The sequence below is a fragment of the Phyllopteryx taeniolatus genome, chromosome 21 (assembly GCF_024500385.1).
Source record: "Phyllopteryx taeniolatus isolate TA_2022b chromosome 21, UOR_Ptae_1.2, whole genome shotgun sequence".
Lineage (NCBI taxonomy): Eukaryota > Metazoa > Chordata > Actinopteri > Syngnathiformes > Syngnathidae > Phyllopteryx > Phyllopteryx taeniolatus.
The window spans coordinates 9,651,248-9,671,836 of NC_084522.1; the positions used below are offsets into that span (position 1 = coordinate 9,651,248).

At 42.4% G+C, this 20,589-nt stretch overlaps 3 protein-coding genes across 4 annotated transcripts; 2 read left to right on the forward strand and 1 right to left on the reverse strand.

Annotated features, from left to right (window-relative positions):
- The first annotated feature begins 113 nt into the window (after positions 1–113).
- On the forward strand, positions 114–8,263 carry wu:fc38h03 (acetylcholinesterase collagenic tail peptide). The gene is made up of 17 exons (XM_061759777.1): positions 114–3,144; positions 3,230–3,342; positions 3,410–3,529; positions 3,606–3,650; positions 3,738–3,764; positions 4,463–4,534; positions 4,718–4,780; positions 4,844–4,870; positions 5,014–5,058; positions 5,163–5,198; positions 5,269–5,349; positions 5,438–5,534; positions 5,608–5,747; positions 5,847–5,966; positions 6,032–6,161; positions 6,466–6,568; positions 7,289–8,263. Exons 1-17 carry the CDS (start codon positions 3,042–3,044, stop codon positions 7,356–7,358), a joined length of 1,392 nt encoding a protein of 463 aa, XP_061615761.1. The 5' UTR covers positions 114–3,041; the 3' UTR covers positions 7,359–8,263.
- Positions 8,264–8,394: 131 nt separating this feature from the next.
- On the forward strand, positions 8,395–11,198 carry LOC133470871 (peptidyl-prolyl cis-trans isomerase FKBP14-like). Its single transcript, XM_061759784.1, has 4 exons — positions 8,395–8,756; positions 9,343–9,503; positions 9,873–10,000; positions 10,513–11,198. Exons 1-4 carry the CDS (start codon positions 8,563–8,565, stop codon positions 10,669–10,671), a joined length of 642 nt encoding a protein of 213 aa, XP_061615768.1. The 5' UTR covers positions 8,395–8,562; the 3' UTR covers positions 10,672–11,198.
- A 90-nt stretch (positions 11,199–11,288) lies between these two features.
- On the reverse strand, positions 11,289–20,438 carry wipf3 (WAS/WASL interacting protein family member 3). 2 transcript variants are annotated; one of them, XM_061759778.1, is made up of 8 exons: positions 20,171–20,438; positions 18,665–18,769; positions 17,718–17,850; positions 16,579–16,740; positions 15,324–16,007; positions 13,190–13,327; positions 12,238–12,339; positions 11,289–12,144 (listed from the first exon to the last, which is right to left on the reverse strand). In XM_061759778.1, the coding sequence occupies exons 2-8, from the start codon at positions 18,746–18,748 to the stop codon at positions 12,104–12,106; spliced, it is 1,344 nt and encodes a 447-aa protein (XP_061615762.1). In that variant the 5' UTR covers positions 18,749–18,769; positions 20,171–20,438; the 3' UTR covers positions 11,289–12,103. The 2 variants fall into 2 exon arrangements, with proteins under 2 accessions (XP_061615762.1, XP_061615763.1); XM_061759779.1 differs by lacking the exon at positions 18,665–18,769 and having other exon boundaries at positions 16,579–17,850; positions 20,171–20,437.
- Between the last annotated feature and the right edge of the window lie 151 nt (positions 20,439–20,589).

Here is a 20,589-nt window from a genome sequence, read left to right on the forward strand (position 1 = left end):
ACCATTTGCACTTTTGTTTCTTTGTTATCATGCATAATTTGCAACTTTAAGACATTTATTTTTCTGTGACTTCGTTATTCTTTCTTATTTGTTACAGCATTTGTTGATGCTGCACTACCTAACGTTTTATTTATTTGTATTCATTCATACTTTACACACATGAAAGACAAATATGATGGTATCCTAACACGGAAAAATAACTTTAATCAATATTTATATTTCAAGCAGTTCCACACAATTGTATTTTATTTCTTCAACACACACAAAATAAATTAATGGAGAATCAACTTTATATTGTTGTGTTAAACTAGAAAAAAGCAATTGTGTGGCACAGCTTGACACAAAAATGTGTAGTCTTTTATAATGGTGCCTGGTAGGCTTTATGAAACACATGCAATTCTTTAACCTGGTCTAATCCCAAATACATACATATTATACATACAAAGACCAATTTAACGATACAATTCATTGAAATGTACCAACAATAATTTGCAGTGCAATAAATAGTCCGTTTTTCAATCGGATACAAATAGTCTTTTTTATGTCATTAGTTAAATCTCCTGATCAGTTTGCTAATTACTGTACTCTTAAATGTTTTGAGAAGATTAATATTTGACTTAAGTGTACTATTGTGATAGGTCTAACATCCATCCATCCATCCATCCATTTTCTACCGCTTATCTGAGGTCGGGTCGCGGGGGCAGTAGCTTTAGCAGGGACGCCCAGACTTCCCTCTCCCCAGCCACTTCATCCAGCTCTTCCGGGGGGATCCCGAGGCGTTCCCAGGCCAGCCGAAGGATGTAGTCTCTCCAGCGTGTCTTGGGTTGTCCCCGGGGTCTCCTCCCGGTGGGACGTGCCCGGAACACCTCACCGGGGAGGCATCCGAATCAGATGCCCTAACCACCTCATCTGGCTCCTCTCGATGTGGAGGAGCAGCAGCTTTACTCTGAGATCCTCCCGGATGACCGAGCTTCTCACCCTATCTCTAAGGGAGAGCCCAGACACCCTGCGGAGGAAACTCATTTCGGCCGCTCGTATCCAGGAATCTCGTTCTTTCGGTCACGACCCAAAGCTCGTGACCATAGGTGAGGGTAGGAACGTAGATTGACCGATAAAATCGAGAGCTTCCCTTTTCGGCTTAGCTCCTTCTTTACCACAACGGATCGATACAAAGTCCGCATCACTGCAGCCGCTGCACCGATCCGCCTCCATTCTTCCCTCACTCGTGAACAAGACCACAAGATACTTGAACTCCTCCACTTGGGGCAGGATCTCATCCCCGACCCGCAGAGGCCACGCCACCCTTTTCCGACTGAAGACCATGGTCTCAGATTTGGAGGTGCTGATTCTCATCCCAGCCGCTTCACACTCGGCTGTGAACCGCTCCAGTGAGAGTTGGAGGTCACGGCTTGATGAAGCCAACAGAACCACATCATCTTCAAAAAGCAGAGATGCAATTCTGAGGCCACCAAACCGGACCCCCTCTACGTCTCGGCTGCGCCTAGAAATTCTGTCGATAAAAGTTATGAACAGAATCAGTGACAAAGGGCAACCTTGGCGGAGTCCAACCCTCACCGGGAACGATTCCGACTTACTGCCGGATATGCGGCCCAAACTCTGACTCGGGTCGTACAAAGGACCGAACAGCCCGTATCAGGGGCTACGGTAGCCCATACTCCCGAGGCACCCTCCAAAGGACTCCCCGAGGGACACGGTCGAACGCCTTCTCCAAGTCCAAGTCTAACAATTGCATTTAAACCTTAGAATTTAGACAGATGGATAAATGGTACACGTGTAGTGTTTTAACATGGGAATTCCTCTCACTGGCCACAACATTAGGTCCACATTAGATTAACACTGTCAGTGAGTTATTAAATGTATTATTATAGTACTAGTTTGTGGTGGTGTAGAACTCGACTGCATTATAATGAAAGGGTTACAAAGGGTGGCTCTCAATAAATTAAAATTTCGTGGAACACATTCAGTAGTTTAATTCAAAAAGTGAAACTTGTTTATCAAATAGATTCACTTCAATTCATATTTCAATACTTTTAGCAATAATGTGAAGATTACAGCGTACAGCTAACGAAAGCCCCAAATTAACTATCTCAAAAAAAAAATTAATATCACACAAGAAACCATAACAAATTATTTTAAATATAGACTTTAATTAGGATTTGGCCTTCTTATAAGTATGTTCCTATGCATTTGATTAATATCCATAATAAATAATATCACTTTTATTATTCAACTACTGAAATTAAAAAAAATGTAAACAAATTCTAAACGTTTCCACGATATTACACTATATTTATTTAATTAAATGAATGAATGAATGATTGATTGAGATTCACCTGTTATGGACTTAGGTGTCCAGCAGATGGCACCATTTCCCATCGGAAGACACCAGCCGCATTGCAAATGATGGCCATCAGTGCCAGTCGCATCCTCCGCGTGTCACTTCAGTCGGCTTTTCGGAACCATTGGGATTGAGCTGCGCCTTGCGCCACTCAGTGTCCTCTTGGAAACATCATTCCTAGAAGAGAAGTCTTTTTTTTCTGCAACGACGTTATGCAAGAAGATCGCCGTTCACTGGATCGAGAATATTTACTTTGATAGGCATCTCTTTTCGGTGGAAAAGCCAGCGTGTCTACAGTTTGCAGTGGACGGTAAGAGAGATCACGAAAAGCATGACATTGCGACGTTTTGAGATTATAGTTTAAGATAACACATGCCACGAGTGAAGCAATTGCTCAGGTGCAGTATCGTTTTCCCTTAACTTGGCTCAGTATGAGGCAGCCTCTTGGATTTGCAGTCTTTGCATACTTGCAACTGCTGCATTGTAGAGCATAAGGGGCTTTATTTGCATTGATGCGTATGTCACACGCTTCATTGCACTTGCAACATGCAGTCAAGTGCACATCATACTCTTTGGTTCAAATTTGAACCAAAGAGTATGTAAAGATTAAGAGAGCCAGCAGTAGTAATCACCTCTAAATGTGTCATTTGTTCACTTTTAAAGGGTAGAATCCACACTAGAGATGGATTTGGTGACATTTGCAGTGTCTTTCCACATTCTTGTGAGTCCTGGGTGGGCTACGTCCCATCACTCCTTCATGGACAGATCCTTCACATCTCACTCAGGTAGGATGTTCTAAAGTGTGTGTGTGTGTCATGATGGCAACAGGAAGAGCAGTGTGTGTAACAATACTTGCATGTTTCTTCCCAGTCCTCAAGTTGCTGGATAAGCCAATGAAGTTTGAGCCCTGTTGTCTGATGTCCCCACCTCCGCCTCCACTCTTCCCACCACGCCCACCTCAGCTCTGGAAGCAGGGCAAACCTGTAACTGTCACACGCACAGCAACATATTTGCATGGAAGGATTTCTTACGACGCTTTCTCCCTTGAAGGATGGTGACAGCGTGCTCGTGCCGGCAGTGTTTCGAGGAGAGGCGCAGCAAAATGAACATCCGGTGATACCGAGGTGCCCAGCTGGGTCACCGGGACCTCCGGGACCCCGTGGCCCAGAGGTGGGGAGGCCCTTGTAAAGCTGAAATAAGTGGACAGGTCTGAATATATGTAAATGAATTTCCCGTCATCTTTCAGGGTGACAGTGGCTTGCCTGGCATACGGGGACCAAAAGGGGAAAAGGTGCATTTTCTGGTCTATTGGGGCATTCTTTGATATGTGTGTGTGTGTACTCATGTTCCTCTCTCTTCCCTCATTTTTCTTTCTCAGGGAGAAATTGGACGTCCAGGGTCAAAGGTGAGCCACTCCACCTCTCACGTACGCTGTGAGCTCATCTCTTCCCAGTCCACCGTGGAATAATTGGGGCTGGATTTTCTCCTTCGATGTTGTCCTCTCAAGCTGTGTGATAAGTCAGTTGACATAGTCCGAAGAGCATAGTCCGCAGCCATTTAAATGGGTCACGCGGGATTAGGCCGCATGAAAAGACGCCTGCTCTCTTTCTCCACCCTCCTCTCCTCAACGCTTTCAATTTTTCTTTCGACCTCTTTCACTCCTTTCTACACTCCTGTTTTCTTGGCCCGCATCCATTATACAACAGTCTTGGTACTGGACTCCAGTCCTGCTGAGCAATCCATTTCAGCTCCTTAATCTCCCTAAGTGCTTTTTACTCTCACCCAATGATAAATCACCCCACACAGCAGCAGGAGCAGCAGGTCCACTGTGTCCCGACAGGCTGCTGTTCATTTAATGACAAGCAGGCAAATGAGAGCACACTGCTCGCATGGCAGCAGCCGCGGGACCCCCATACAAGCATCACATAGATGTTTTGTAATGTATTAGGCTCTCCTGACTGCAAAGCACAATCCACAAACCTCAGGGGTGTATTTACAGCTAGCACAGTCATCTGTTGTATCTGATTAAGGAATCATAGAAGGTCAAACTGTTATTTCCAGGCATTTATATAACACAATGGTATCATCTGCCATTTTTTTTAGGGACGTACTGGAGCGCCGGGTCTTCCAGGGAAACAAGGACTTCCCGGATGGCCTGGTCCACAGGGACCCATGGTAAGTGTTATGTTTTCATCAGTGTGAGTTTGTTGTTCGTTTGTGTGCAACTGCCTGTCTACCATTTGTTATATCAACTTGGATTTATTAATGCTATATCGCTACCCAATAAATACCCATTAAAAAAAATAAAAATACAACTAGTGTGGCATCGAAAAGACAGAGCTACTTTGTTTTTCTTAGGGTGAAAAAGGAGACCCAGGACTCATGGGACTACCAGGACTGAGGGGACCCCCAGGAAGTAAGGTAAGCACCCAATTTTCTTTTTTCAAATTGATGATTCATTATTATATTTCTCTTTTCTTATAGGGTATGCCTGGTTACAGAGGAGAGAAGGTAGGTTTGGAATTGTTGTACAAAATATCTGTTTGTTACTACTAAAGACTTTCTCTTTAAACCTGAAAGCCAAACATGTATTTTGTTTGTGTTTGTGTATGTGAATCTATAGTTGATATTTGTTCCATTTTTGTTGTGAAAAGGGGGATAGTGGAAGCCCAGGAATACCAGGATCAAAAGGTGATAAAGTAAGAAAAGCATTTTTTTTTTTCATCACATTCACGCTAATTTATTGTATTTTGATGTCATTATGTTTATTTTGACTGATTCTTCTCATTCTGTCACTCTTTAGGGCACCACTGGTTTGCCTGGAATGCTAGGTCAGAAGGTATGGAACAAAATTCCAATAAATGTTTTGATTTCACTCAATATTAACCCATACCTGGCACTTTTTACAGGGTGAACAAGGACCAAAGGGAGAGACAGGGGTCCCGGGCAAAAGAGGACCCACTGGGCGACCTGGGAAGAGAGGCAAACAGGTGAACATACCGACATGTAGGATGTCTGAGTCACTCATGGCAAACATACACAAATCAAATTTGGGGATTTTTTTTCTGGTTTGGTAAGGGAGAAAAGGGAGAGACTGGAGCATCAGGACTTATGGGCAAACCTGGTCCCCGTGGTCCAAATGGCCCACCCGGTCCACCCGGTCCACCGGCCGCTGGTAACTGTCACACATCCGGTGGCTATACAGTCACCGCGACGCTTGTGTTAATCCACCACTGTGCATCTGGCAGGTCTCTATCTAGCAGGGGAAAAGGGTGAGAAGGGTCTTCCTGGCCCACCTGGTCGCTGTGAGTGTGACCCTTTTCTATTAGCGAACAATGCGCCTTCTGGAAGCTACAGACACGAGGAGATCCCCAATCAAGTCCCCGCTGTAAGGCGACATTCACATAAAAGTGCTCATTTCATAATTTGAAATTAATTTTGCTGTAACTCATCAACCCGCATTATTCTTTTATTCAAATATTTGTAGATATTTGTGGTGAGAAACGAGGAGGAGCTGGGCCGTCTACATCTGGATCATGCGATAGCATTCAGGAAGGATCAGAAGGCACTCTACTTTCGAGATAAAGATGGATGGAAGCCCATACAGGTGAGGAGCAAATGCAAATCTGAATGTGCCACATAAACACAAGAAATATATTATTTCTTTTACAGCCCTTCCAGCAATTCCAGTCTACTGAGAAAGTACCAGACAGAGTCGGTGCGTGCGGAGATGGGAAGGTGCAGCCACAGGATGGAGAGGAATGTGACGATGGAAACCAAATTGTCACCGACTCTTGTCTGAGTGAGTCACATTTCTACGCATGATCTGGCTATTTTTGGAGCTATTTAATTACAAGAGCTCTATGTTTGAGAACGCTGATCTGCTTTCCAATACATACCGTGTTGACAAATATACAGAGCCACAACACTATAAAAGCAACAAAGAGCGTCCTTGATGTTCTCTTCCGTAGCATGCATGCATCGCCACATTCTACCTTCCTCCTCAATTAAATTCGCTGCAAAATGCTGCACTGGCACTAAAACTTTCCTCTCTTTCACTCCTTCGTGGCTCTTTGCCATTTTGCCGTCTTCTGCCCTGAGTCCAGACTGCAAATGGGCCTATTGTGGAGATGGTTATCGACATGAAGGCATGGAGGAGTGTGATGGAAAAGACTTTGGCCATCAGACATGCAAATCCTATCTTCCTGGGTAAGATCACAGAATCCAAGATAGCTTCATACAAGTGCTTTCTGTAGGTGTGATTCAACTGCGAGATCAGAGCAGTGCATTATTGCAATGAATGTTATTATAATACTTGGCTCTCCATCTATCACCATTACCAACGTACAGTAGAAATAGAGTAGTATAGTAGGCCCCAGTGTTCATCAAAAAGGAGTTTTAGTCCTAAAAGGTACTGTATACAGTAGTTAACATTATTGTAAGCCACTGTAAAATTTGGCAGTTTGAACATTAACACTTAAATGTAGGAAAACGAAAAAGCTGTCCTTAAAAAAAAAACAATTAAAATGTATAACACGTAAAAGTTAAATGAAATGTCTAGCTAAATTGTCTAATTAAATAAGAGTCTGAAAACAAAAAGAACGTTGACGATTACATGCAAATGAATTGCACAAAAAACTTACAAGAGAACTTTTCTTGCGCAGTGATTCTTCTGTGTACCGCGTACCACACTTTGAGAAATATGGCTGTGGAGTTAAAAATTGTTTCCCCGCCTTTATGGTTCTGACATAGTGAAAGAAGTGTAAACGCGGTGGAACAACAGACAAAAGAGAAACTCGGCATTAGGGTACTTTCCAAAATAACGACCCGCACTTCTTAAAATATGATGAAAACTAGAATTACACTGAATTTGAATACACTTACACATGAGTTGCATTTGCTTAATACCGTCCTCTGCGTCTTCTACAGATGCTTCGGACAGCTCAGATGCACCGAGTCCTGCGTCATCGATTCCACCGGCTGCAAATACTTCACCTGAGCTGGACACACGGTGCAAACTTTGTTTTCATCATTCAAGAGGAATTCTACTTCAGATTTCACTTGAAGTCTCACCTCATGTCCCTGAATATTACTTGATGGACTGAGAGAGCACCAACAGGAGTCTCCTCTGCTCTGTGCCATGACATGAAGAATGGGAGTCGGCTATTGGATCAGCTGTTGATTATTTTGTTGGCCTCGGGGATCTGCCACACATGCTATGGTGGGAAACACTTAAATGATTGTATGAAATTATTTGCTGACTGTTATTACAGACATAGGCTGAGCATCTTTGATAACGAGAGAAAGAAAATGCCCTTTCCAAAGGACTATAATATTGCTACTACAGTATGCAGAATGCTTTAATCATGTGCAATACATTAGACATCATATATTTATAAGGTGAAATATTGTGTTATTGCATGGAAATGTGTTCCATCAGAGCTGTAAATAGAGTGGCCAAAGTATTAACCTTTTGAAATGAATGTCTAAATATTTGATAACGCAAAAGAGCAAGACAGTAGCATGACAAAACACATTGTCACACACACACACACACATTAACCCGTACATATTGATCACTTTCCATGCACATAGTATGTTCCGGGTCAATTTTGACCTGGGGCAAGAATATCATTATAATAATTGTCTATATCAAATGATGACCTAAAGATATTGTCAATGTGTATTAATAGCCTGTCCAACATGAATAAATGGATGATTACTCCTTAATCAATTTTTCAGATAAAAGGGAAATTGCATATTTCTTTGCTCGTGTCAAGGCAACCTCTGACCTTTGTATGACTTCTGTCCGATCATTTTTATGCTGTTTTACCGTTCCGAGATTCCCCCATGACCCTTCAAACTACGTAACTGTAACGATATGCAATTCAATTGACCTCAAAGCAGGCAGCTTTTTTAAAAATATGCTATGAAATGTCAAAACGGGTCAAAATTTGCCCTGACCAGTATAGCAAGGGTTAATTAGGCTTGTCTCTATTCGCCTGAGGGGGATAGTCTGTGTGGGCGGGGTTCGAGTGGAGAAGGCAACCAATCAGACGCCCATTTCCTGCAACAGAGGTTACCGGGTCTGACGTCACTGCCACGTCGAAGTGTCCGCGCTTTGCAGCGTTGCAGTGTGCACGCCACTCGAGTACCTTTTAAATCCACGTATTTCCACCCCGGTGTCCCCCTGCGAAGAGGCCATGCTGCTGCCGGTGCTGAGCTGGATCTGCTCCGCCCTGCTGTCCGCCGTCTGCGGCGGAGCTCTGCCGGAGGCGGAGGTCAAGATCGAAGTCCTGCACAAACCTTTCCTCTGTCATCGCAAATCCAAGTATGGAGACATCCTGCTGGTGCACCATCAAGGCTACTTCGAGAATGGAACCATGTTTCATGACAGGTATGCTTATAAAATGGATTCACGTCATTCAAGAAGTGAATAATCTACAGTACATAAACACTGCAACATTGCATAGTAACAAGTAGTGTAGTGTATTGAAGCTGTAGCATATAAGGCTGGTAAAAGTAGAAGTACTGGCTCAACTCCTGTGTATAAGACTACAGACTCTGAAATGTACTCAATATCAAAAGTAAAAATGGATTTTTACTGCCAAGTATGCTCGTTTTGATAACTTGGTAGTTGGTGCAACAAAAAACTTCAGTGCACAAAATAGTTTCCCCCCTCTTTTAGCTCATGATTGTACTGAAAAGGGGAAAAAATGTTACACATATAACTTTGGTTATTTTTTATGTTGTGAACAGAGTGACAAAAATGTGTAAAATGGATGGATCTATCGGTGTTGTGTGCAACGTTACTATATGACACAACCTCACAGACTTCTTTAGGCATACAATTGTTTAAATGTTATTCTGTTGTAAAGAATATACAGCATATACACATGCGGTTAGATCATCACCAGCAGGAATGATTGAGACAGTGGGTGCACCAAATGAACGGCATTTTCTTTTTCTGTTTGCGTCTACAGTCGCGCTGATCCCGCTGAGGGTGACAGACTGGCAATGTGGTTCACATTGGGCATCAGGGAGGTGATCAAAGGCTGGGATAAAGGCCTGCAGAACACGTGTGCTGGAGAGAAAAGGAAGTTGATTATACCTCCAGCTTTGGCCTATGGGAAAGAAGGGACAGGTACTATCGAGCCCCCACATGGATGTTTTAGCATCTGTACTACCTTCCTACAAATGTTCGGCATGTTTATATCTTGCATGTAAACGTGTGTTGTTGTTTTCAACGGCTCTTTAGGACTCCCGTACTGATTGAAGGGTTCAGTCAGTATTGGTTTTTTTCTTACCGTGGAGCATGTGAGCAATACTAAAGCTTGCCCTGGTAAGCTCACTCAGCAATAACGCTTTATGATTAACACCCACAAAATGCTTCAAAGGACACTTTGTAATGAACCCACTTTTCTTCAAACTAACCCTTAACTACGCTTAAGTGATATCAAGCTTGTTGTTTACAGCTCTCAGCCTCTCACTGTTTGACCTTGTGTGTTGTTAGTTAAAATCCCTCCTGAAAGCACCTTGACATTCATCATTGAGGTGCTTGAGATCAGAAACGGCCCAAGGTCGCACGAGTCCTTCCAGGAGATGGACCTCAATGACGACTGGAAGCTTTCCAAGTCGGAGGTGAATGTTTTCAACGCTTCAAAACAAATGTGCAGTTCCTCCCAATAGGTTGCATATTTTCAATGTACTATACACTTTACTCAGCACAATTGAGCTTTACGTACTATTGAATAAATAAATACCCTTCCTGACTGCAACATTTGCATCTGCACAATAATAATGAAAGAGACATGTAATAAAATTCTGCCTTTTCGAATAAAATAATGCTCAGTTTTGATGACACTTTCACAAATATTTTAATTTTGTAGAACTACACTACATCACAATATTTTGCTCTTCACATGTAACTGATAAAGCAAAATATTAGAAACAGCACTCAGTATGTGGTGCCAATGAAAACCACAATAATAAACATATTGTGAAAATGAATACCTCTCTGACAGTGTCAATGTAAACAGAGTATTGTATTCTTTGTGAAGTCAGAATTCTGGATGCAGCTCTTATATTGGTGTACCTAACGAAGTGTTGATTTGTGCACACCCTTTTATTGAGGCATGGTTTTGTTCTGGCAGGTAAAACAATACTTCAGGAAGGAGTTTGAGCGTCATGGCTACCCTCCCAATGACACCTTGCACGAGAACATGGTCCAAGACGTATTCGCTAAGGAAGATGAAAATAAAGACGGCTTCATATCCTCCAGGGAGTTTACTTACAAACACGATGAACTTTAAAGATGCAAGGTGTCCTGTCACTTTCATACTGTATTTGTTCACTCTCCTCCAGTTTTCCGTATGTGGCGCATTGACAGTTTTCAGGTTACCTTTGTGTCTGTTGGATGCGTGACATTGAACACATAGTTGGTGAAAATGACTGAAGCTACTGTTTTTGTGTAGTGATCTTTCACAAACTTGTAACTTTGTTCTGGTTGGTCACCAAATGTGGTTTTCCTCCAGGGACCTTGTATTCTTGTCAAGCTTTGTAATAAATTCAAAAACTATATTTAAAATATGGGAAGAATAGCTCGCATAGGTTTTCACTGGGTACTTCCTCCCTTATTCCAGAAATATCCATTTTAGGTTAATTAAAGTCTCAAAGTTATCCATAGAGCGTGAATGTGAGTGTGATTGTTTGTCTGTATGTGGCCTATAATTGACTAGTGATCAGTCCAGGGTGTACCCCGCCTCACGCCTGAAGTCAGCTGGGATAGAGTCAAGATCACCTGTGACCCCAAAGAGGAGAAGCGCTATAGAAAAAGGATGGATGGATATATAAATGACCTGTTCTGATTTTGCTGTTTTAGTGGCACAGAATGAATGACAATCACACAAAAAAAAACAGTAATATAATATCTGTTATTTGCATTTTTATTTTATATAAAGAAAATAAGTTGTTGTAAGGTCACTTGCACATTGTCTATTTCAATCAGTGCGATCAATAAAGTGACCTAAAAAATAAAAAAACATAAATAAAAGTGTTATTTCATCACGTGATTTACAGTACCACCTGATGGCCAAGAGGTGGTACTGTTGTCACAGGTCTGGTTAGTACATTTGAAAGAGGAATCCTTATCAAGTAAATAAAGTCACAGTAGAAGTCCAATTATAGTCCACATTCTACAATTAAAGGTACTTCTATTATATATATATATATATATATATATACACAAATATGTTAGAAACGCCTCTCATACAACAGTATTGACCACAACAAGAATCCAAAATCATGGAGACTTGGTTGTGTTAAAATTGAAGAATGACATTATTAAAATAGTTTCGAGTAAACAATCACATAGTGTATGTCTTTATCAGCTATAATCAGTTTAAAATGTCTGCAGATTTTTGCCACTGTGCAGATCAGTCTCATTCTCACTCATTTCCTGTGCACATGATGAAATGCTCAAACTGTTTCAAAGAAACAATGTCCAGAATAGCCCCTGAAAGGCAGTCACCAGAGACTGTGTGTATGACGATGAGTAGGGAGAGCCCTCCTCTCACTCGCATTCAAAACATTCCAGTCCAGAAAAGGTCAGAGGCCACACACTGTAGTACGAGGTACATTTTACACACAAACACAATGCCTGCCTCCAAACTGAAAGTCCTTGGCTCTTGTGTAATTGTCAAGGGTTTCCTAACCTTTGTATCCAGGAATTGTGTGGGATGAAGCTCATCTGAGGTGTGACCTTATCCCATGGGGGGCAGGGTTTACTGTTAAGAAAGGATGGAAAGTGAAAAGAAAACATTACGGAATGAAAACAGGAGAGTCATTTTTGCACTGCGGATTTTTCTGTGCTGCTATACCTCTGTTTTCTTTGCTTGGGTAGATGCGAGGGAAAGGCTTAAATTCATCTGGAGGAGGTAAATCTTCAATAGGGTGGAACTGGAATTTGGATTCAAAGTCATCTGGATGGGGTGACGATACAATTTTGGTGTCATTTTCAGATGCAAACTATTTTATCTTTTTCCACTGCAACACCAATGCGTCATTTGTATGGTTACGTTTTGGATAATGAAAGATCTGTATAGTTCAAGATTTGTTGCGTTACCATGCAGGCATGGAAATATTTGTTATATACAGTGGATATAAAAAGCCTACACACCAAAAATCCAATTCCAGCTTTTTATGGTACAAAAAAATAGACCAAGATAAAAAAAATTGACCTGTTTTCACATTCGATAACCATTGGTGCAGAAGTGAGTTGAGGAGCTTCATTTAGACAAAAGTGGTCCTTTGCTGCCATCTTGTGGCATTGAAAGGCAATCACAGTACAGCATAAACATTTTTAAAGGGGGCATCAATTACTTGCAGATTTTCATAATTCACACTTGGTCCCCATCCCCCGCAAATAGCCGCGGTTTACTCTAGTTGTAATAAGAAATGTTTTGGGTTTTTTTATTACTTTTTTTTTTTTTATAGCTGTTATATATTGGATTTCATTAGCCTGTGCTTCACCAGTCCAGAGTGCTGTCTCAAACTTTGAACTCTGAACTGGATAAGCAGTAGAATATTGATCCATAGATAGATGGAAAGATTTTGCAGGTTTACCTAAATGTGCCTACATTTCCTGAAATATTTGTCTGCCCCTTTGTTATGAACTGCCGTGATGTTTTTCTGAAGTAAGTATCTCCTTCATAGGGACATTCTTTTGCTTGCATCCTCGCACAAGTCAGCAAGAAGCACATTTAAGATCTAAGGCCACTGTAGTTAACACGATGCCTTTTTTGACGCAAATATTATTTGTCATTAACTCACCCAGACTGTGCAGGTGTCCATTCCTGACACTGGAAGGGGGCAGGGGAGGCGGCGGCGGAGGGGGAGGAATTCGGCTGGACAGCTCAGTGGAGGGTGAACGTGCCGGAGGAGCTGGAGGAGGAGCCAGACGACTGGCACCTGCACGCACGTGGGGAGAACAGAGGAGTCAGAGGAGTGTCAGAAACGTGATCTTTAACATGAAAAATGCATTTAAATTGGATATACTGCTGCTTAGTCATGTTACAACACCACATGAGCTCCTGTGCATATCTATCTGTCCATCCATCCATTTTCTACTCATTATCCTTTTCATGGTCACAGGCAGGCTGGAGCCAATCCCCACTGCTGTGAAGCGAAAGTCGGGGTACACCCTGGACTGATCGCCAGTCATATAGACAAACAACCATTCACACTCATTCCCACCTAGGGAGAATTACTGTATAGGTTTTTCGCACGTTGAAGAAATATACTGAACCCGCAGAATACCTACATAAGCACAGGGAGGAACATGCAAACGCCACACACAAAGGCCTGAGCCAAGATTACAATCCAGAAACTCTGACTGTGCACAACCATGTCATCTCCTGTGTATATATCAACCAGTGACGAGTCTGTTCCAGATGATGTACTGTATATGGCACAGTTGCATGCTGTTATATTGTTGTTGTTTTTTTTATAGTATTGATGGTTTCTATAATTGCGACATCATACTGGTGGGAAGAGATAAAACTACTTCCAAACCAGCACCAGAACACTGCCTGTTTGGTATCTTAGCAACCAGTGCCAAATGTGGACAAGCTGTCGTCCTTGTGCCGTCCTGTGCACTGCTCCGCGGTGAACGCCACGAAAACCAAGTGCAGTGTGAAAAGCGTTTAAAGCCACACTCAAGGCCCAAGTACTAAACAACCCGCCACTAATGTCAAATATAATCGATATTGGCAGTGCCGTAAAAACAAATCGTTAGCCTTATAGCATATTTGATGAAGTCATTTTTATTTTATTGTCACAATATAGAGTACATAAAATATACAAATGTGCTTGCTTTTTTTGTCTGTGTAGATTCGTAGTCATCCATGTTATGGTAATCCTTACGGAGCCCCCCTGGTGTCAAGGTATGAGAAAAATAAAATTCATTGATAATCTGTTCCCTCAGTTTAGTAATCTGTTCCCTCAATTTAGTAAACTGTACCCTCAGTTTAGTAAACTGTACCCTCAGTTTAGTAATCCGTACCCTCAGTTTAGTAATCCGTACCCTCAGTTTAGTAAACTGTACCCTCAGTTTAGTAATCCGTACCCTCAGTTTAGTAATCTGTTCCCTCAATTTAGTAAACTGTACCCTCAGTTTAGTAAACTGTACCCTCAGTTTAGTAATCCGTACCCTCAGTTTAGTAATCCGTACCCTCAGTTTAGTACTGTGTTTAGGAAACACGCAGGCTAATTGTAGCCAGTCCTGCTAGTACTGCTATATAACGATCAACCCCCTCGAACTACAGCAATATTGCCTTTCAGTTGAAAAAATGGGATGTAGGATATATCACGACATGACAATTTATACACAGAATTCACACGAGTAAGGATATAACATACAAATAGAATTTACTTCACTTGACAGATATACGTAGGTATACGGAGCCCCAGACATTTGCTAAACTGAGGGAACGGATTACTAAATTGAGGGTACGGATTACTAAACTGTGGGTACGGATTACTAAACTGTGGGTACGGTTTACTAAAGTGAGGGTACAGTTTACTAAACTGAGGGAACAGATTATCAATGATTTTTATTTTTCTCATACCTTGGCACCAGGGGGGCTCCGTATAATCTACAAAGGTTGAATAGAGGCAACCGGACTCTTTTTATTTGCTGATTTTCTTGTGTTAATTTTTTTTTTTTCCTGTTTTCCGAAAATATTCACATATGACTTGGGCATTTATTCTATTAGACTAAGAAAATACACAGTGAATGCTATACGAAACATATACTGTCCCTGTGTATTCAATATTTTACCGGTAATGTTTTGGTGAGCATCGCATTGCCACAGAGTATAAGATGAAGTTATTTTCTGTGTTCTTCCACCTGGTCACAACCATTCATGCGACACAATTATTATTTCTTGTTGAGATAAGGACTAACCTGCACTTCTAGGCACGGCAGGTGGCCGTCTGGTTGGAGCGTTGCAGGGGTACGAAGGCGGGAGAAAACGTAAGGTCGGCGAAGGCACTGCAGGAATTCTGGGCGGGGGCGGCGGGAGACTGGATGGGCAGCTCGGGGTGTATGAACTTGGGAGAGGGGGAGGAGGGGGTGGGGGTCCTAGAGGGCTATAGTCACGCAGAATGGGAAACCTTGCAGGTTCAGAGTGGAAAACAGAGGGCGGTAGAGGGTAGAAGGCCCAAGAGGAGCGGTCCCCAGGGAGAGAGGGAGGGTTGTAAGGTGGAGGAGGGGGAGGCGTCGAGAGTTGGACGTTGGTGGCGTTCTGGTGGTGTTGGATGGGGAGCCAGGTGGGCTTTGTGATCTGAGATGGGGGCAGAGGGGGTGGGCAGGAGGGCAGAGGCGGAGGCTTGTTGGAAGGGCGGTCGTGGAAGGCTTGGGCTAGGGGTGGTGGAGGAGGAAGTGCAGAGGGAGGTGCGGGTGTTGTCGGCAGAGGGGGCGCGTCCAAGGGGAGAGGACCAAGATGCTTGCTGGCGTGAGTCGGGGAGGGTGGCGCCGAGGAGGAGGAGAGCGGACGGTGGCCGACCTCTGCGAGGGGGCCGATCAAGTCGGCCAAAGTGGGCGTGTTCCACAGCGGCTTGAGGGAAGCTGAGGAGCTCGAGCGGGACACTTCAACACAGTCACACAAGAGTTGTCTTTTGTACGGCCCGAATCAAAACCAAAAAATATATTACAGTATATATTTGTTGACAGTTGTGCCTTGACTTATGAGTGCCCCAATTTACACATTTTTAAAAGGGTTTCTAGTTGCTGATGGATGCCCGAAGATGGTGTCAAAGGACTACGTTTGTCTAAATGAAGCTTCTCAACTCACTTCGACATATAGTTCCTTTGCAACAAGATGCCACAAAATGGACGCAAAGCACTTCTTCTGTATAAATTAAGCTCCTCAACTCACTTCAACATAGTTCCTTGGCACCAAAAAGTCACTTGGTAGTACCAAATCAATTCTGTCCTGAGAAGAAAACAGCGAATAGGGGAGTTTTCAGCAAACAACAGAGGATAGGATTTTTTTTTAAAAGGCGAATTTGCGAATGGCAAACCACGACCATGCGGGCGTTCACTGTGACGGCATTTCAATGGGGAAAATTTATAATAATGTACAACTAAATTGAGCTACGAGCTCAGTGGCAAAACAAATGAAACTCATAATTCAAGGTACCACTGTATTTCTACCAACCTGGCGTCTTGCCTGCTGAGTCTCGTTGCCCTATCGGCCTTAGGCTTGGAAACCCCCCCGCAAAAAGCCCACCTAAGGATGGCCCAACGGGTGCTGTGCCTCCAAATGAACCCTGAGCAGCACCAACATTGTTGGACACGTCTCCGCTTGTAGCTTTGGGCTCTAGGAACAACATGCATGCAACACGCATTCTAAGATGATAAAAACAATTAAAATAGGCATTGTTAGTCCAAGTCTTAATCGACAGCATTTTTCTTTCAATACAGCTCTTGTCTTGGATGTCATTTGATTGTGCAACCACACCTACATTTATAGTGAGTGTATTCAATCACTAGTATGAATGTTTGATCATATTATCCCTATACTGGCCAACTCGCACTGGCTCCCAGTCCACCTGCGATGTGAATTTATAGTTTTGTTACTTACACATAAAATATTACATGGCATAGAATCATATCATGTGACAAATGTTGCCCACTCGACATCCATTGCAGCCTGGTCATCCTGGAAGGGGGATCCCTCCATCTGTGATCTTTTCTCAAGATTTCTTCCTTTTTTCCCCTTACATAGGCTTTCTTGGAGTTCTGTGGGCCTGTGAAGCCCTTTGAATCTCGTAAGTGATTAAATAAACATGACTTGACTACTGCTCTGAAGCTCTATAGACTATACGCATGTCTGGCACTCTGGAACCAGTTTTTACCAAGTAGTGGTACCAATTTACAAAATATGCATGACTGAATATGCAATTCAGTGCAGAAACGTGTGCAGTTTTTTTTTTTATGTGGTCAAGAGGAAAAAACATTTACCATGATGTGTGTCAAAAAGCATATTAGATAAGTAATATATTACATATGAATAAAACTTAATGCAACATGAGTCTGCTTTGTCTTAGCAGCTTTAGATAGTAATTTCCCATTCCGTCTGCATCCTTATCTACACTCTTATGACATTCCTTCCTGAAGTGTACACTTGGGTGTGCATGTGCGTGTCTATACGCAAGTATGGCCACAGAACTACACGGGCAGCTTATGAACTACACAACTAAAGCCTTAACGATGAACATGAAGTCATTTCCATCAGTCAAAAAGCATATTAAACAAGTCAGCATGTTTGCGCTGGTGCAAAGTTGTTTCTCTTACTGTCCACGACTGGGGCACTCCGGTCATTGACCTGCGTAACTTTCTTGAGCCTGGCTCCCTTCTGGATGTCGGCTAACAGAGCAATCCTGCCACCTCCTCCACTAGATTGGACTTTAGGAGACTCTACTGGAAACTGTGACACAGACAAATATGATTATTATTTGTGAGCACAGTGTGACATTTTCACACATCAGTCTCAATGGGACCTCTTGCTGTCCTTCCTCCACTCTTTGTCCTACATTCAATAATATGATGAATATACAGCTGCAAGATGAATATGACATCTAATAACAATTCTATGGTAATGTATATATATCTATATATCCCATAACTTGTATTTAGCGGCCTTCCTCATCGAACCAAAATTTCCATCCCTCAAATCAAACATGAATAAGTTAGGTTGGTTTGATGGATCATCCAAAATTAAATATGCACTTATTTTTTAAGAATCTTTTTCCCACTCATTGTCATCATGAGGCCAATTTCAAGTCTCTTTTTTTTTCTAGGTGACTTATCAATAATATAGTCACCCCTTCAGGAAGTTAGACACATAAGCTACCGGTTTTAGCTAATAAAATCAAATACCCGGTAACTCAAAAATGTGATATTATTTCAATGTCAAAAAATATTGAGACTTTTAAACATTGGTGATAATTCTCTTCATGTTATCAGTATTATGTCACTGTTATCAGTACTTTCCTTTACTGATTGATTGAGGATAATCATAGTTCTCCTGCCACATGATGAGGCCTGAGGGGATTTGAACGCAGACTTAAGCTACAAAATATAGTTTCTCAGAAGGGAAAGACGTCACCATGTGGAGACTGTGCACCTTCTTGGGAAACATGACACTGATCCATCAATAATGCAAACAACCTCCAGGTGTGAAGCCAAGAGAGAAGGACAAACAGTTTCAATCAAAAAAGTCTTGAGGGATATTTTCTTACTAGCGGAGGGGCAGTGCTGGGGGGTGGCGGGGGAGGTGGTGGTGGAGGGGGCGCCGGTGGTGGAGGTGGCGGGGGTACCGGCATGTTTGGAGGCTTCCGCTACACCTGTACAGGACAACCATGAACCAATGTCATCAGAAGCTGCTACTGTGCACACGAAACACTTTAGTTGACCTCTCGCCCGATTCTCGGAACAGGAAGCTCTTTCGGCAGCGTACAGCGCAAAACAGGAAACAGAAAGCTCTCCATCCTCTCTGGAGAAGTCCGACACACTACCCCCCACCTACCCCTTCTCGCCCTGTCTTCCCACAGTGCCCCATGGCTGGACTCGGAAGAGGAACAATGGTGTGTGTTGTGTGAGAGGTAATAGACTCCCGTCCTTCAACGCCTGAAAGGCATTCACTGCAGTTTTGTGCTGTAGTGGATCAGAAACCGCCACAGGAAAATTACATGACATAAATGTATGTTTTCCATACTAGTGAGCAGGAAGCACTTCTTTTTTAATGTATACTTTTTCACAATTCTTAAGCGACTGTTTTCCCTGATTGGCTAACAATGACCGCCTTGACTTATCTGTGAGGAATTTGAGCGTGCTTGTCTCTGGTAATTTAATAAGCAACAAGAAACCTGCATGTCTCTTTTTTTGCTTGTTTAAAGACTACAAAAGTAATGGGACATGCCTTAATTCCAGTTTAAGCTTAAGGTTTGAGCTTACCAAGCCATTTTGACAATAATATTAACCCGTAAGTACTGATCTCAACCCCATCAGAAACCTTTGGGATGAACTAGAACAGAGAATGTGAGCCAGGCTCTTACTATGCAACTGGCAGGTTCCTCCGTTACTATTTCTATCGTCAAAAGTGTGTCAGCCTTCTCTGTGACACTGCCAGGAAGGACCTTTGAACAGGCTAAGCTGACCACAAACTTGCCATGTTGTGGAGGAACAGATGGAAGACAGCTCATGCCACAGTTGTTTTCAACTTGTAGACCACTGACTTCCTCCTATAGCAAAATGACCTGACAGTTGGGGGAAGAGAAGCCAACAAAACGCATGATTCAAGGCACTTTTTATTTTTTTTTTAAACTAATGTACACATAAGGATTGCATAAGGTTGGCACCATGGACAGAATTAACTCCTCAAAAGTAAAAGTTGTGTCCGTCTGACCATATTACACACACACACGAATATGCACTGACCAGCCCCTTCTTTAGGTACATTGGTGCCGTTGCAAATTGAGCATTATCTTTTAAAGGCAAACATTTTGATACAACTCTTGTGTTGGCTCTCATTGGACTCTGCAAGTGTATGGAGAGTAAAGGGAGAATTAAACTTGCCAATGCATCTAAGCGTTGTTGTTTTTGTTGTAAGGAGCTGTAAAATAGCATTTGAAACCTTAAGATGCACATTGAAAACTTACTTTTAGTATTTAAAAAGTTTTATGGGCATAAACACAGCTACTTTAAACGTTGAAACAGTGTGTTAGAAACAATGAACTTGGGCCTACCTTCACAAAGAGTGAGCTGTCCACCTGCTTGCTTACAGAAAGTCCTCAGCTTGAAGGCGCGCAACAAACTGACCTCATAGTTTTATTTTTAACCCGACGGGTCGGCTCGGCTGTCTGTCATTAACTAAAAAACTACCTGCAAAAACCTTCAAAAAGTTGTGAAAGGGATTTAGTTCCTTCTTTTTTATGGTTACGATGCAGCCCTGAGCACATGAACAGTGGACTATTGATTGCTGCAGTAGTTCTTCCACTATGTGCACTGTGCAGAAGTCTAGCAGTGTAACAACACACATTGCAGAAGGGGGCAGGACACCGCACAACTGGGAAGAAACACTGGGAGGGGAAATATTACTATAGCAATGTTTCCCAACTTTTATTAAGCCAAGGCACATATTTTACATTGGCGGAAAAAAAAAAAA

Bases quoted from the DNA above. Each gene is read 5' to 3' on its own strand.
- wu:fc38h03 (XM_061759777.1), top strand. From the start codon at position 3,042: ATGGATTTGGTGACATTTGCAGTGTCTTTCCACATTCTTGTGAGTCCT. The intron at 3,765-4,462 runs GTGAGCCACTCC...CATTTTTTTTAG, and splicing joins TTGGACGTCCAGGGTCAAAG to GGACGTACTGGAGCGCCGGG. The intron at 4,781-4,843 runs GTAAGCACCCAA...CTTTTCTTATAG, and splicing joins GGGGACCCCCAGGAAGTAAG to GGTATGCCTGGTTACAGAGG.
- LOC133470871 (XM_061759784.1), top strand. From the start codon at position 8,563: ATGCTGCTGCCGGTGCTGAGCTGGATCTGCTCCGCCCTGCTGTCCGCC. The intron at 8,757-9,342 runs GTATGCTTATAA...TTGCGTCTACAG, and splicing joins GGAACCATGTTTCATGACAG to TCGCGCTGATCCCGCTGAGG. The intron at 9,504-9,872 runs GTACTATCGAGC...GTGTGTTGTTAG, and splicing joins CTATGGGAAAGAAGGGACAG to TTAAAATCCCTCCTGAAAGC.
- wipf3 (XM_061759778.1), bottom strand. From the start codon at position 18,748: ATGCCGGTACCCCCGCCACCTCCACCACCGGCGCCCCCTCCACCACCA. The intron at 16,741-17,717 runs GTAAGAGAAACA...TGTTGTTCCTAG, and splicing joins GAGTGCCCCAGTCGTGGACA to AGCCCAAAGCTACAAGCGGA. The intron at 12,340-13,189 runs GTGAGTTAATGA...CACCCCATCCAG, and splicing joins TGGACACCTGCACAGTCTGG to ATGACTTTGAATCCAAATTC.